This window comes from Triplophysa rosa, linkage group LG16, assembly GCF_024868665.1.
Source record: "Triplophysa rosa linkage group LG16, Trosa_1v2, whole genome shotgun sequence".
Classification (NCBI taxonomy): domain Eukaryota; kingdom Metazoa; phylum Chordata; class Actinopteri; order Cypriniformes; family Nemacheilidae; genus Triplophysa; species Triplophysa rosa.
The window spans coordinates 4,656,496-4,673,142 of record NC_079905.1 but is presented as its reverse complement, the minus strand read 5'-3'; the positions used below and the strand labels follow the sequence as shown (position 1 = coordinate 4,673,142).

The 16,647-nt window shown below is 39.2% G+C and overlaps 2 protein-coding genes across 2 annotated transcripts; both read right to left on the bottom strand.

Moving 5' to 3' along the window:
- Window positions 1-360: 360 nt before the first annotated feature.
- On the bottom strand, window positions 361-10,489 carry setdb1a (SET domain bifurcated histone lysine methyltransferase 1a). The gene is made up of 21 exons (XM_057355274.1): window positions 10,155-10,489; window positions 9,598-9,798; window positions 9,156-9,352; window positions 9,052-9,077; window positions 7,590-8,973; window positions 7,313-7,444; window positions 6,702-6,906; window positions 6,514-6,587; window positions 5,846-6,036; window positions 5,558-5,660; window positions 4,933-5,479; window positions 4,583-4,796; window positions 3,783-4,147; window positions 3,272-3,388; window positions 2,871-3,040; window positions 2,561-2,788; window positions 2,144-2,191; window positions 1,284-1,343; window positions 970-1,172; window positions 787-875; window positions 361-689 (listed from the first exon to the last, which is right to left on the bottom strand). Exons 2-21 carry the CDS (start codon window positions 9,789-9,791, stop codon window positions 572-574), a joined length of 4,665 nt encoding a protein of 1,554 aa, XP_057211257.1. The 5' UTR covers window positions 9,792-9,798; window positions 10,155-10,489; the 3' UTR covers window positions 361-571.
- Window positions 10,490-12,683: 2,194 nt separating this feature from the next.
- Window positions 12,684-16,215, bottom strand: lrrc71 (leucine rich repeat containing 71). The gene is made up of 14 exons (XM_057355280.1): window positions 16,064-16,215; window positions 15,783-15,914; window positions 15,531-15,650; window positions 15,327-15,402; window positions 15,134-15,208; window positions 14,608-14,676; window positions 14,357-14,516; window positions 14,198-14,281; window positions 13,916-14,107; window positions 13,732-13,807; window positions 13,554-13,627; window positions 13,355-13,481; window positions 13,157-13,245; window positions 12,684-13,070 (listed from the first exon to the last, which is right to left on the bottom strand). Exons 1-14 carry the CDS (start codon window positions 16,146-16,148, stop codon window positions 12,930-12,932), a joined length of 1,500 nt encoding a protein of 499 aa, XP_057211263.1. The 5' UTR covers window positions 16,149-16,215; the 3' UTR covers window positions 12,684-12,929.
- Between the last annotated feature and the right edge of the window lie 432 nt (window positions 16,216-16,647).

Sequence of the window (16,647 nt, the reverse complement as noted above, 5' to 3'; positions counted from 1 at the left end):
AATAAAAACACGATAACAGTAAAAACATGATTTTTGAACATCATCTCATTTTGGAACCAAATTCTTCATATAAACATATTAATTATTTTGTGTTAAATTAAGTTATAATACGAATGAGGTAAAATAGGATAACCAATAAGTTTATATTTTCACGCATAACAAATAATCATATTGTGATGTTTAGGAATATTAAAAAAAAAAAAACCTACAACCTAACCTTTCTTAAAAATAATTTTAATATTTCTATTTATTATACTTAACAATTTTTCATTGCAATTCTTTTTATAGTCATTGAATGTCAAGTTCACACCCCCATCCCCATGTTTGACTGAACAAATAATGCAAAAGATCATTTTTATTCATTTTGATATTCCAACATTTTATTTACACTTGATATATAAACACAACATTAAGAATAATAAAAACAAACAAAAACAACAAACTAATTCATATTGAAGGGGTCTTATTATTGGGATGCTCTTTTAGCCTCTAATGTCCATTTCAAACATTAGGCGTCTGACAACAATAACATCTGAAAAAGACATGTAGTGTTTGATGTTAAGATCAAAGATCAGAGCAGCCGTCCTGTGCACCGTGATGAACCACAGCAGCAGAGCAGAACCTTGCCCTCCACGCTGCCCACCTCATAGTTATAATCCCACGTCATCTCCGTGCCAGCTTTGATGCGCCTGGTAAATGGGGATGACATATAGAGAAAACAGTTGTTTGGGTATTTTAGGAAAAATCTTTTCAACAGAATAAGTGGGTATGAATGTAGGCACTGACTTGTTGGCAAAGAACGCAACCCAGGGGAACCGGAGATCATGTGTGTCCACAAAAACATTCTGGACAAACAAATTGGGACTGCAGCTATGCTGTTGAGAGAGGAAAACATGACATAATAGGTTATTTAAATTCAAACAACACTGTTGGGATGTCTATAATCACTTTCTTTAGAGTTTGGCTAACATTGATGAATCGCCCGAGGTTGCCCTCCTGTCTGGCGTCGATGATGTAGCACATCTCCTCCCCGTCGAACAGTTTGCGGGTGTTGTTGCCAGGTTGTCCTTTCCTAGTTTTCTCATTCCGTGGATCGGCTTTTTCTAGTGCTTTCACTCTTCTCTCAAACGACTTGATGGCGAAGCAACGTTTTGGGCCTGAGACTTTTTGTCCTGAGGAAGAGCAAATTAAAGATCTGATGAAAAACTATGAGGAAGACTTCAGGTGAGTAAGTGACAATTATCTCTTTTGGTTAGTAAGTGCAGTCGCATTCTTCTGTGTACCTTCAGACTTTTTCTGTGGTTTATGCGATAGCTTTCTCTCACGAAAAGCCGTGTCGCAGGCTGAATATGAAAAGAGGGGAGGCCAGGAAACACAACAGATACACCGTTATGGTCCATAATACACCAACAAACAGCCAAGAGCAACTACTGTATGATCTTTCAAAATGAACAAATTACATTTCGTTGTCTTTTGTTTGTGTTGGTTTTTCTGAGGACACTTGTCTTACTACTTGAAAATTCTGTCTACTTAAAAATGAAAATCCTGTCATCATTTACTCACACTCAGATTGTTCCAAGCCTTTATACATTTCTTTGCTATGCTGAACACACAGGTAGATATTTGGAAGAATGTCAGACCCCATGCCTCGTTTACTGCCATAGTGTTCAGCATAACAAAGAAATTTCTTCAGGTTTGGAACAATTGACTAAATGATGACCGAATTTTCATTTTTGGGTGAAGTATCCCTTTAAGAGCTAGGATGTTGTCAAAGCCTAGACCATTATTGAGAAGACACAAGTGTGCAGTTCAAATCATGGTGTGTTAAAAACAGGGTTGGTATTTAAAGGGATAGTTCACCCCAAAATTAAAATGAGTTATTCGGCCTCATGTCGTTCAAAACCTGTATACACAAAACAAGATATTTTGAGAAATGTCTCGGCGGTTTTGTGTCCACACAATGGAAATCAATTGCGGGTCAGTGGTGTTTGGTTACCAACATTCTTCAAAATATCCTCTTGTATGTTTAGCAGAAGAAAAAGTCTCAATAAAATTATGTCAATTCTTTCACCAGTGAAGCACATTAAGTTTAATTCATAGTTGAAGTATGAGAATAGAAATGACTAAAATCACTTGTTGTTACCATCCATCTTTTCTCGCTCATTGCCCAGCTCCATAGGTTCATCTTTATCTAAAAACAATTGAACAAAGTATTTAAAAAAATGTTTAATTGACTGGTCATTTCTGCGTATTGAGTTTTTGAAACGTGTTAGGGGCGATTCACATTTTGCGTCTAAAACCGCGAGCCGCACTGCTTTCTCATGCGGTGCGTGTGCAGCATTCCTAAAAATGTAAATATATTTATCTCGATGCGGCGCTAATGCGCCTAGAAAAACCGGAGCATTGCACCGCATGCGCATTGCGACCGTGTCGCTCCCTATTTGCGCCTGCTGTGTGTCTACATTTAAAATAATGAAAATACGCGCGCAAAAGACGCGAAATGTCAATCGCTCCTTAGAAAACATCTTAATTTTTGTCATTTTGTTTGGACCCAACATACCTTCCCCACTGCTAGAGTCAGCTTGAAAGAGGATATTTTTCCACAATGGCCCCGTTTTCATGGTTCTGGTCTTCTTGCTGCTTTCGGTCTCTGTGTCCGAGCAGTACGCCTCACTTTCGTAACCCTCCTTCAGTTTCTCCACCCCCTCAATGAAGTCAAGATTGGCCAGGTACTCATTACCAGACACCACGTCATCTTCATTCACTTTATCCTCAGTCACGATTTTACCTGTGCGGTGATTGAAAGACCATCAAAAATATATATTTTATGCGTCCACACACAGCGGCATTCCGAACGCAAGTTTGCTCACCAGTAAAAACGCATACGAAGGTTCCTTTGGCCACGTCGTCTTTGCAGCGGATGCCCCATCCTTTGTGTTGAGTCATGAAGAGCTCCAGCCGCAGCTGCAGGCCGTGTTGAACCAGCCTGCTGCTGCAGATTCTGGGGTCGCAGCGGCAGAGAGGGTTACATTCATACACCCTTTAGAGATGGAGAGACCATTTACATTTTTATATTTACCTGAGGTGCAGTAAACATGGTAATGCTTAACAATAAAAAATAAATCATGATTATAGTTCAACTAAACTCACTTTATCATGCACACAAGTGTAACAGTGTGTGGAAAACTGTGAGGTCTGCACATTGCAGTTGCATACATATATGCATATGGTGCACAATATACATGCGAGAGAGATAGAGAGCATTTCTAACCCTGTTGGCAAGGAGGTTTGCAATCTCTTATACGTGTATCCAGCTGTAACATCTACAGGACCGTCGCTGCATAAGGACGTGGCCTCAATGGTCAACCGATGACATGAACACTTTGTCCTTTCACAAACATAAAGACAGACTTTTAATGATGAAGGTTGTGAAGGAACATTCAGGTTACAATACAAGTCGCTCAAAACCTGTATATGACTCTTTCTTCTGTGGAACACAACAGAAGATAATTTGAGAAACGTCTGCGTGGTTTTGTGTCCATACAATGGCAGTCAATGGGGCCAATGTTGTTTGGTTACCAACATTCTTCAAAATATCTTTGTTTGTGTTTTTCGGATGAAACAAATCCTACTAGTTTGGAATGATAGGGTGAGTAAATAAATCATTTTTATTTGTGGGTGAACCATCCCTTTAATCTGTTTTAAAGCCAGATTCCTTTAATTTCATTTTTTTAAGTGCGCAAGTAGATCTTCACAATATACAAAAGGAAAAGTAAGAGCACCTGTCCCGGCAGCCATCCGTACAGTCACATCCAGTCATGAAATCTAAGCTCGTGTTGACGGAGACACCCGGAGCCAGAATTCTGTCTCTGGTGTATTTGACTCTAGGAGCAGGTGTTTGGTCCACCTCATTGATGCAGGGCAGCGGGAGAACCTCCCTCCCCACCGATATGTCCGGCAGGTACAGGTAAGGTTGGCTGGTTGATGTGGAAGGGGGTCGGGCACGATTCACAAGGACGAATGGGTCCATACAGAACATTTCCAGGAAGAGAAAGTCGCAACGCGTTTCAAACAAGTAATTTTGCACTTCCTCCATGTCGCACAGGCTCCGCCCACACGGCGACCGATAGAAAATGTGAAAAAACACCTGATGAGAGCAAAGAAAAGACCAACTTTGAGACAATTTACAGTACAGTGTGCTTGAGAGGTGCATTTTATGTGTTTGTTTTAAGGGGAATTGAACTTTTGTATTGGTGTGTCATGCTCTACCAAGGTTATTAAACTTTACTAAAACTATTTTAACATTTCTGTTAATTGAAATAGAATAAAATATTGGCCTAAATATTATTAGAATAAGTTAAAGTCGAGGCACAACATTTTTTTAACTGAAATAAATAAAAACTAAACTAACGCTGAAATATACATCATTTTAACTTGTATACTGCAAAACAAATCTAACTAAAATGAAAGTACCTAAAATATAAAAATAAAAGGTAACGCAAGATCTTAATAAAACTATAATAACTCAAATAATGTGTGGCTCTCTTAAACAAATGACTTCAAAACTTCAAACTCCACTCACATTTCCATCAAGACGACGGCGAGCAGTCATTCGCCGAAAGTTAAAAAGCAATGGAATCTGGAGTGGATTTTCTCCATGGTACATGTCAACTTGTTTCGGTCTCGTCCCATTCAGACATGCTGGACAACAGCGATGAAACAAGTTCGTGAACTTCGCCTGGTTTTTCTCCGACACATGCTCTTCTACCTCATCATCTGCAGGTCGCTTTTCAGTTCTGGAATACAGAATAGGAAAAAGGGACGTAAAAAGATGCAGGTATGCAAATGATCCATTCAGCCAACTATTCTGCTAAATACAAGCAAATCTCAGTAAAACAATGTCACGAAATCAGATTTTTATTCATAACTCACCTCAACTCCGGGTAACTGACTGCTTCTATAGCAGCTGGTGGGATGAACAAGGGCATGGCCAGCTTTTCCAGCACCACCATTGGCTGGAATGCAGCTGACTTGGCTTTTTCAAGGCTAATAGATGATGCTCTGGTGATCGTGGTAGCAGTTTGTTGTGTCACACGTGAGGAAGACACACCCGCAGTTGTGTTTTGAGGGCTCAGAGATGGTGCTTTAGCGACTGCGTTATCAGTTTGTTGTGTCACATGTGAGGAAGACACACCCGCCGTTGTGTTTTGAGGGCTAAGAGATGGTGCTTTAGCGACTGCGTTATCAGTTTGTTGTGTCGCCGGTGTGGGAGACACAGCAGGCGTGTTATTCTGAGGGCTCGGAGATGGTGATTTGGAGACGGGGGTACCACCAGTTTGTCGCGTTACATCTGTAGAAGACGCAGGTGACGTGTTGGTGTTTTGAGGGCTCGGAGATGGTTTTGTGATGGTGGTGGTGGATGTGCTATCAGATTGTCGGGGTACATGTGATGAAGCAGAAGACGCTGAGGTGTTGTTTCCTGTTGTGTGAGAAACAGAGAATATGAGTAAAAGCGCCACCAAATTCACAAAGCCACAAACATATAGAAGTGGACTACCAGTGGACTCTTGCTGTTTCTGTTGAGCCAGACGCTTCTTGATATTAACAATGTGCTCCAACTTGTCCGAGCCTTTATACACCCACTCTTTGTGGTTGTCACTCTGAAAAAGACAAACATTTGTTAAAACTAAATGACGGCTGCACAATCCAACAGAAAATCAGGATTATAATAATGATATAAATACAATAATTATTATAGATCATTATTTAGGTCTCTTCCCATTGTGTTATGTTCTTGTTAAAAAAATGATATAAGGTACACAATCTACGCGAGAGCCAGTATCACCTTATAGCAGATCTGGACCAGGCTTCCATCCAACTGGTGAACCGAGCAAGACTCAAACTTGCCATTACGTTTCGCCTTTGTGTCTTGACCAATCCGAAGCACGACAGCAATGGGGTTGGGATAGACACTGAGATATTCCTTCACCTGCGACCGGCATGTCTCGTCCTCAATGTCCTTCCAAACATGTTTGACTACAAAAAAAGAACATTTTCAATTTGATCAATTCCTCATTGTTACTTAAGGTCTAAATATAAACCTGTTGCCATTATTAGTACTGCTAACTATTTTTACATGATGTAAAATAGCTTTTACATTTTGAAACTGCTTTTCAAACTTGAAGTTTTCATGAATGATATTCATGTAAACTACAAAAACACACATTTGTGAAAACGGTGGCATCATGCCCACACGTATTAAGTGTTTTTTACAAAGTGACATCACCAACTACTGTTCTGGCATGCATAATACAGTGTGAACGGGGATCGTCTTTACAACATCGTCTTCGGTACACAACAAAACGTTACATAAACACTTTTCTATTTTGGGTCATCATTGTCAAGTAAATATATATAATATTAAAAAGTGTTCGATGTTAGAAGAAATAGCTCACAAATCCTTCAAATATACATGAAAGAAATAAATGCGAATTAACGAATGTCATTTCTTACTCTGTTTGCAGACAAGATGCAGGTCTGGTAGAGCCAAATAAGTTGCCCGGCCATAGTCATAAAACACCAAAAACCTGATAAAAATATTCAGGAAAACATTAGAAAAAAAAACAGACACCTACAAAATAAAAATAAGATTTCACACCACAAAAACTTTTGGGAGACTTATTCCATTAATTTGAACACACCTCATACGATTCCTGCGATCTGGAAGTTCAACTAGCACGGCGGCATCGAAATGCATCTTGTCTTGCTCATCTTTGATGCTGACCACAACCCGACAGCCAATAAATAGATCCTTCAGCAGGGGAGGCTTCAGAAAGGCCACGTGATGAGCCGGAATCAGACACTTCTTATCATTCTTAAACTCTATGTTATACCTGTGGCCATTCTCTTGAAAGAAAAACAAAAAGATGAGGCAGGTTAAATTACCGATGCTGCGTGAAGAAGCATATTATTATTATGAATTATTCTGTCATGAATTACCCCATCAAGTTGTTCCAAAACCTGTACAAATTTCTTTGTTCTGATAAACACGAAGAAAGATATTTGAAAGAATGTTTGGAACTTTTTTCCAAATATCTTTCTTTATGTTCATCATTTATACAGGTTTGGAACAATTTGAGGGTGAGTAAATGATTTTCATTTTTTCAAATGAATTTTCATTTTTGGGTGATATCCAAACAAAATACGGACCTCCTTGAGACAAATTCTTAATGTATCACAAAACTGATTTGATACAAACACAAATAAAACTGTTAATAAGTCATAACAGCTTTCAGAAAAAAATCAGTCCTACCTTCTGTTTTGGTTTCCACCACTTTTCCTCGATACCACGTCTTGCTTTTCACCTTCGCCAACACAACCGTGTCGACCTGTAGTTCCACCTCTTTAGGTAACTCTGGAAAGATGCCGGACGAGGCCGTGGAAACTGAGAAGACCAACAGAGGATAAATGACTTTCATTTGGAAATATGTGAATTATTGAGTTTGACAAAGACAGCCATAAAAATGAATGACACCAAAGACAAGACAGAGTACGAAATGCAAACCTGAATGAAAGAAAGTCAAGCTTACTTTGTTTTGCATCTGAGGGTTTGGCAGCGGGAGCAGGTGGAGCCGCGGCGGTGGGAGCGGGAGCAGGTGGAGCCGCGGCGGTGGGAGCAGCGGCGGGAGCAGCGACAGGTTTTGGGATTCTTAAAGATGGGCTGGTCACCTTGCTTGTGTTTTTCTTAGCTTTATTTTTAGATGATTTTGAGGGAGGTTGATACGAGTCATCACTGTGTGCAGCGCTGTCAGGATCTTCTGTGTCATCAGATTCATCATTTTTGGATGATTTTGAGGGAGGGTGATACGAGTCATCACTGCTTGCAGGGCTGTATGGCTCCTCTGCGTCATCTGATTCGTCAAGATGTGAAGATGGCCGAGTCGTTTCTTTCCGTGAGCTGGGAGTGTTGGAAGAAGCAGTTGATGATCTCAGCCTGGTTTTGGGTTTTTCTGAGGGCTCGGGGGATTTAGAAGACTGCCTCTGTTCAGCTGCCGCCTTGTCTGTGGATGTCGACTTGTCAGGGGAAATAGCGTTGTCTTGCTCGGAATTGCTCGGCGAAGACATTTCAGAAGTTTTATCTGGTGCGGAATTACAATCTGGAATAGTTTCGGGTTGTTCTGAATTGCTTGCTAGTGAAGACGTTTCAGAAGACATTACTGTCAATTGAGGTTTGGTTTTGATGCGATCTGGACCATGACTGGGAATCATTTCAGGTTGTTCGCTTTTTAATTTTGTAAATGATGGTTCAGTCTTAAGCGTTGATATGGAATCTGAATTATGCTTCACAATTGTTTCAGGAGGGGAAATTTCAGAAGACACTGGAGTAGATTGAGGTTCAGTCTTAACTGTTGCTCTGTTTGCTTCAAAGTCACTTGAAAGCGAAGAAATTTTTGAAATCACCGGCATGAAATCATGTTCAGGTTTAATTGCGTTCATGGAATTGCTCGAACGAAAAAAAATGTCTGGAGTCACTTCCATCAGTTCAGGTTCAGTTTTGATTGATGCTATGGATGGATAAGTCGTTTTATGATCTTTACAGTTGTTCTGAAGTGAAAATGTTTCACATGGAGGTTCAGTCTTGATCCTTGATGTGAACTCTGTATTATGAGTGCCGATAGTTTCAGGTTGTTTTGGACTGTTGGAAAGCAAGGAAGGAGTCGTTGCCATCCATAAAGATTCCGTTTTAATTATTGCAAAAGAGCTGTCCGTTCTTGGTTGTTGATTCATTGGGGAAGAGCATTGAGCAGGTGTCGGACATCCAGAAGAGCTGGTCTCGGGAGTCAAGGTCGATGAAGGTCTAATGGAGATGTCTAATGATGACTCAGTTCTTCCGGAAGATGTTTTGGTCACCATCTCCACTAAATCCTGCACTAGTCTGGAGGATCTCTCCATGGCCACAGTCACCTTTTCAAGCTGAAAGAGAACGTGAAAGTAAGCACGGGGCGATATATGTCACAATGTGTTTTATATTTTTCAAGGTGTTACCCTTACCATCGGCTCCAAGGATTCTTTGGTAGCTGCAAGTGTGACAGAGAAACATTAAGGCCTAAACTGTAATTTATAAAAATTTGTAGCATGGTTTTCTTTGTTCTTACCACCCAGATCAACGACAACAATGTCATTATCATTATCACAGGCACTCTTTTTCTCTCCATCTTCCTCATCGTCTATGATCTGAATGACATCCCGTGGTTCTCTGACTCCTCCTTCTTCCTCCGAGTCCTCATCTCGGTAGTGCAGTCCCAGCATCCCATAAAGACCTTTCATCACCGACTCGCACTCAAGGACGGATCTGACATAAACAGCATGAAAAACTGTTGTACAAATGTAATATAAAAGTATTTAAATATACACACAAATATTCGACATCAGCACATTTACATACCGTTCTTATCGTGTAACTGTAACTGTAATAGTCATGTAACGTAACACTGATTTTCAACCATACATATCTGCAACAAATTGTATAGAGTTTGTCCTCGAAAAACCCATAAACTATCCAAAAATATAAAGCGGGCTTTCCTTTGGCTGACTCACTCGTAGGCATTGCTGTGCATCAGTCGGGTGTAGGTGGCCTCGCCCTCCCTCTGTTTGACCCATTCCTCCACCTGTGCCAGCTGTTCGTGTCTCTGCATCAGCTGAGGGTTTCTCTCCACCTCTGCTTGGATCCAGCGCTGGAGCTCTTCCTTCGTCATCCTCATGATGTTCTCTTCATCCATTTCACCGCTCATTGCGTTCCTGTTGAAGCGACATCATGAAAAAGGTTGATCCTTACAGATGTCATGCGGGATTGTCATATAGTTGATTTCCCTTGGTGTTTCTAAATCTAGGAATTTGTCAGTGGATCTTACATATCATTACTGTGAATCTAGTGAGCACGTACATTGGAGGACTTTTTTGGACAAGCATAGATACAGGGTGGGATTTACAAGATGTCAGTGTTGAAAGCACAACACACATGGCTGACAGATCAAACAAGAACTGTAACCATGATAACGGGACGGAACAAATACTTATAAATAACAACTTCTACATAACTTCTGACATATATCACCAAAGCACAATAAAAGAACCGCTTGATACACTAACGTTACCTTAAAATAAAACCAAGACAACGGCATCCAGTGAACTACAATCCCGCTCCCTAATCTTTCTCAATGTGTTGCTACGGTATTTATGACACGTTAGAAACGCTCACAGGCTCAGAGACGCTTAGCAGAGCTGCAGATGTTATGTTAGATGGCGCAGACTTCCCTTGCCGCAAACGCTTGTTTGTATCTCGACAAAGTAAAAGTCCCCCTGAGCTGCGGTAAAGGTGTAGCGCGCAATTTCTGAAGTATCCTCTAAAACAAACAAATAACATATATAAATGGGCTAAAAACACACATGCGCCACAACGCTACGATCGTTCATAAGTGGCTGCTGTAGAACCAACAAAAGACATTCTGATTGGTCCAGTGCACGTTGACGCGGGACGATAAGCGCCACCCATAATGTTCTTCCTCTTTCTTTCCCTCTAAACGGTGTTTGCATGTTTTATGAGGATTTAAGGAAATATATAATAAAGACATAGTCGTTTTAAACTGTACAAACAGTATATTCTGTCGCCTCAAATAAAACAGCATTTTTACTTTTTCAACTAACTAAATACATTTTCAAGATGGTTAAAATTATTAAATTAGCTATTTTTAAAGTCTCCACCATTAGTTTATTAATACTATAACATTATAAACAAATAATATTACTACATTTGATCATTACAAAAAATTATACACTGTATATATGAAGAGTTTGTATCCAAAATGAGATTTTTTATGATGTTATCATGTTTTTATTGTGTTAGTTAGCTGTATTTTTTTGAGCTATTATGGCTTTAATCGAAACAAACCAACTGCAGTTTGATTGATATTAATTGGAATGCACAATAAAAAAAAACGAGTTTGGAAATAAACTCCTAAATTAAAAATAAGAAAATAGTTTAGAAATAAACGCCATATAGGGCTGTAGTCAAGTCCACCATTGTCGAGTCCAAGACAAGTCCAAGACCAGGACTAGTCGAGTCAAGTCCGAGTCCAAAGAGGTTCGAGTCCAAGTCAAGTCCAAGTCCAGAGAGGTTCGAGTCCAAGTCAAGACCGAGTCCAATTGAAACAGTCAAGACAGACAGAAAAAAATCATGACTACAATCGATAATTTATGTGATGCAAGAGACAGCATATCTTCTATTCTAAGATAATCATTTTCATTATTGTTTGTAATGATCAAAAAGCAGATAAAATAAGGTCATTTTATTTTGACTATATAGGTATAGCACTAAAGTCACAAAGCCGAAGTGTAACTGTTTATTACTTTTTTAAGGAACTTTTTTATCAGCCCTCCTAACAGCAAGGTTGTGCAGCAATGAACACTTTAGTGCGTGTGTGCGTGCGTGCGTGTGCGCGACTGCCCGTGCACGTGCGTGTTCGATAGAGGAGCCGCTAGAAAGAGCAGAGGCTCCACGGCTCGTTTATAAGCACATTTATAAGCACGTCGGTGCCCATCCTTAAATAACATGTTCATCACAATTACAATAAAAATACGATCATTCTTATCTTTAAGCCCTACTTTCCAAACTTTCTAAAATACTCAAATGCAATGCTAACTCTGAAACATGGCATTAACTTACCTCTCTTTGTGATGCCTTTGCAGGTGTCTTACGAAATTGGATGTTGTCCCACATGTTTCGGGGAAAGTTTTGGTGCAAAAAGTTTCCTTTTAAGCGCACTGTCGATTCATTTATTGTGGTTTGTAAAACCAATCTGTATTATGCCGCTGCTCGCTGACATCGTGCCTGATGAATGATTGATGCTGTTCAGTTCGCGCCGCGGACGAATCATTCATTCGAACCGGTTCTTTCTTTTTAGTGAACCGGTCGAACCAGTTCAGCTGAATCGTTCCCGTTTAGCGTCTCCCGTAAATACTTAATATTATCCACAAATTAATTCAGTTATTCACTTTCTGGCGTGCATGACAGTCCCGCGGACTTGAACCAATATACCGGAGTTATTTAGTTACAACAACAGCACACACTGAACTGAACTGCTGTGTGAAAAGAGAACTTATGAGCACGCGCAGCTCTCGTTCTAGAGTCGAGAGTCGGCAACAGTTTTCGGATCATTAGTTTTCGGATCACAAGAATATTGCTCTATCAATGTTTTGTTTTGAAGGAGAAAATAAAACATATATCGCTGGACTCGGACGAGACCGACTAGAACATTTGCGAGACCAATGACCAAGTCCGAGTTCAAATACCAACGAGTCCAAGACAATTCCGAGACCATAAAAAAACCGTCTCGAGACCGGACTCGAGTACTACAGCACTAACGCCATATATTAAATTATAAAGGCAAATGAACAATAAGCACTGTTGATGTTTTTTTCATATTCTCAATAAAACGAAAAACTAACAATTGGTTAAACTGACATAATTCTTTATTTTTATTAGCTTGTAACAATACAGTACATACCAAGCTTTTGCATAAAAGCCAAAATTTTGCCAATACTTAATTTAAGTTAAACATTTTTATATAAAGAACATATACAATAAGATTTTTAGCATGTAATTTTCATCCATTAACCATGTCTGACTTGATACACAACTTATATTTGTCTTACAAAACTTATCCAGAGGATTTATTCTAAACAAATTACTTTTTAAAAATCAGTTTGGAGTGAGGTGTGTTTCAAGGTTTGACTGGTAGTGTACAATTCAATTCAATATGGCAATATAGCTATAAAATAAAATCAAAACTGCCAAGTTTATTAAATGATGTCATCTTGAGACGCTAATGTAAGTTGGTTAGGAAAGTTATTTCTATCGCTTATCCTGTCAGTTATGCGGCACCAGTGGTCTGTGCTTCAACCTGCTCTTCATCCTCCACCTGACCAGAGCTATTTTTGTTAAAAGAGTCCTTAGGAGACAATAATTCCTGTATCTTCAAGAAGGTGTCACACTCTGGGGAGAAGCGATTCCTCTGAAAGACATGAATTTCCATCAAAGATCAGTTCAGATAACACCAGAGGAAAAGGAAAGGCAGAGAAATAGAGTGGTGATGCTCACATTGAGAGAAAGACGTTGGAGGCCTCCGTCACCCTGGCTCGTCAAAGATGAGAGGAACAGCTTTAAGGATTGCACAGTTAATTTATTTCCTGCAGAAAAGAAAACACAGAGATAACAAGTTTAACAAGATTCTCAACCTTGTTTGGTGTAATAAACAATAATTTGAAAGAATGAGATTAAGTCGTTAAATCGGTTCACCTGAGAGATTAAGAGAAACAAGGCAGCTGTTTCCTGGATAAACGACTTTGCCTCCGGTGTGCTGAATTTCAGAATCCAGCAGAGGGACCACCACCTCAGTCACCTCCACTGTCTCTTGCACAAACATCTAGCGAAAGATTTGATTAATATTATATATAAGTATTAGCTAAATTATTTTCTTTCTTTGTCTGATTTTTACCTCCGATTCAGACACTATCAGATTCTTGTCTTTGCTGCTCAACTTTCCAGTCTGACCACGAGCCACTTTGCTATCTAAATCAAAAACCACAATTTTACCTTTTTTTATTTTAACAACCAATCATAGTCAAACTTTGAATCGCATACAAAACAGACATGAACAGGTTCAGATGAATTACCTTTCTTGGCCAGCTTTGGCTCTTCTTTCTTTGCTGCTTGACCTGGCGTTGGTTTCTCCTCTTTTTTAACATTGTCCTGCAATCACGCAAATGCAATGCACAATGTTTATTTATTTTATGAAAAAGATAAAAAGAGAAAGTCTTTTTCATGTCATGATTCATGAGACATACTAAAGGGCTTTACCTTCTTTTTGACACTCTTGTTGTTGATGGTTCGATCCAGTGATGAGCTGCTGTGGACAGAAGGAGGCGGCTCAGACGTGCTGTCTGTCAGACTAACTTGAGACGGCTGGATGAGGGTTGACTGCTCACCCTTCATTAACAGTTTCCTCCTCTCCACGATCTCCTCGTGTGTCAGAGCAAACAGACCGAGCACCTGTAGAAACAAACAGATGCATATAATAAATTATATGAATAAATAACACACTATAAATGAAAAGACGTAGATAGAAGTGTACAGCTGTACCTCAGCTAAATGAGCTGCTCCTTTATCCCCTATATGATTGTAGGATAACGACAAACACCTCAAGGAACGATTAAAACGGAGACCCTTTCAAGAAATAAAAGGAAATCAAAGAAAAAACATAACAAATGAGAGTCCAAACACCTTCTCTGCTTTACAAACCTGAGCAATATACACAGCACCTGAATCCCCAATACTATTAAAGGCCAAGTTGAGTGACAGGAGGTTCTTGTTAGCAGAATGTACAGTTGAAAGAGCAGAACCGATCAGACGAGCTCCCTCCTCTCCTATACAATTGTTGCGTAGTGATAAATGGGTCAACCTAGGGTCATAGAAAAGCTAATGGGGTTAAGCAAAAAAAAAATGCAACACAATCTTTAAATATGTGTGTGTTTGTGTTTTAAACGACTTACATGCTGCCGTCCCCAATCATTAAGTGGTAACTCTGCTCAGGGAGTGAATTACCTTCCAGAATGACTTTTCTAGAAGACATAAGATGATCAATGATGTCATTAGCGTCACAATATGGATAATCACATCACTAATTTATTTTCCAATTAAAAATGACCCTTAAAGCACAAAACATAACCCACCAATTTAAATAATCATCATTTGTAAGATGATTTATGAAAACTTTCAAGTCTTCATTTACTCGTGTTGTTCCAAATCTGTAAACATTTCGTTGTTCTGATATTTGGAAGAATGCTTGTAAGCAAAACGTTCTTTAGTAGACTAACATTATAACGGTAATCAAAAGTGCCCCATAACTGTTTGCTTTCCTACATTTATCAAAATATCTTCTTTTTTGTTCAACAGAACAAAGACATTTATAAAGCAATTTCTCCTTGTCAATGGTGGCCAATAACTGTTTGGTTACAAAACTGAACTGTTCCTTTAAGGACTATAAAGGTTTTGATATTCTAGTTGAACAGAAATCACCTGAGATTTGAGCACAGAGAGATGGTGTTGCTCAGTAAAGTGAACGTGTAACCTGTCAAGCCGGTTCGCCACATACTGCAAAACATCAGTGTAAGTGAGAAGACATACAGTATATCAGCGATAAAACACAACATACAAACTCGTTTCTTGCGACATGAACACTCATAAAAACACAAAACACACAAGGGCTCACTGTAGGCACTGTAAGCTGTTAAGCGACGGCAATGTTTTATTCAGCACCTGAAGCATCTGCTCATCCACCATCCATCCTATCAAACAATGATAAACGAAAGTGTCCAAGTTTAATGTTTGTCTATGAAACCTACACCGTTAAAACTATATAGTTTATACGTTAGCTCAAATCTACTTAAACTAAAGTGTTGTACCAAAAGCCTACCAGATATCTTGACCTCTTTTGTGCTATGGTGGTCCTCATCCTCCAGCTCGACCTGGAGACAGGGCTTAGGGGACCACATCGATTTTTGGCTTTCTGAGATTGTCTGTGTTTGGCTTTCTTCTTTAAGAGTTTTTTAAGTGATTAAAACATATATAAATAAACAAACAAATGAACACATGGATGTAACAGTCATATGGAGAAATTATTTAGCTTTACAATGAATAAATACATAACCAAAATGGCAGAATGTACCCATAACTTCTCTGTCTGGCGGTGGCTCTTTCTCTGTCTGCTTCGTCTTGACAGCAGGGATCTCTCTCATGCCCATGAGTTTACACAACTCCTGAAGATCCATCTCAAGGTTTCCTGAACACTGGTAATCATCTAACGTGTGGTTGACCACAAAACATTCAGTTGATTTGCACATTTGCATAAACTAAATATCTGCACCTATTTTTATAAGACATGTATTCTGCTTTTAGCCACAAAAGAACGTAATAAAATATGTGCGATCTGTCTGTTATCTCAGTCACCTGCAGTCTTTGGCGGGTCTTCCTCAATCCCAGAATCGACCTTGTCCACTTTCTCCTTGGCAGAATTATCACCTCGCTTTTTCATTTTTTAATAATGAAAAAGAGGACAAACTTAAATTAAATATAAAGTTAAAAAGCTGTTGTTTCTCATACACGACGGTCTGTGCGGTGTATTGTGTCGCTATGGCAACATTGCGCGCTGACGAGCGTCACACACTAACAATGAATTCCTTTGGCGCCACCCAGAGGTCAGGTGTAATTTACTTACTTTGAAGTAAATTGAAGTACATTGAAGTACGAATCCAGTCAGATAAACATTCATAAAATCGACAGGACCTTTAAAAAACTCACTGTAACCAAATTTCCCGACACAATGTATTTGTTACTATTACTAAAAGACGGTAAGTTTTTATTAGCCACTATAAGTCATTATAATCTATACACATGAAATCTGACATTTAAATGCGTTTTATGAGTCATTACAAAATAAAATGCAAATTATGTAGATAAAACCATTGCATTTTAATTTATACTGCCGAGTGTTCTCAATGTTGTTTCGTAAATCAAATAATGGTACACATTGT

Coding starts and splice junctions, on each gene's coding strand:
- lrrc71 (XM_057355280.1), bottom strand. CDS start 16,148: ATGAAAAAGCGAGGTGATAATTCTGCCAAGGAGAAAGTGGACAAGGTC. Junction 14,282..14,356: donor GTGCTGTGTATATTGCTCAG/GTTTGTAAAGCA, acceptor ATTTCTTGAAAG/GGTCTCCGTTTTAATCGTTC. Junction 13,482..13,553: donor TGATAGTGTCTGAATCGGAG/GTAAAAATCAGA, acceptor ATCTTTCGCTAG/ATGTTTGTGCAAGAGACAGT.
- setdb1a (XM_057355274.1), bottom strand. CDS start 9,791: ATGAGCGGTGAAATGGATGAAGAGAACATCATGAGGATGACGAAGGAA. Junction 6,907..7,312: donor GGTGGAAACCAAAACAGAAG/GTAGGACTGATT, acceptor TTTTCTTTCAAG/AGAATGGCCACAGGTATAAC. Junction 5,480..5,557: donor GAAACAGCAAGAGTCCACTG/GTAGTCCACTTC, acceptor CTCACACAACAG/GAAACAACACCTCAGCGTCT.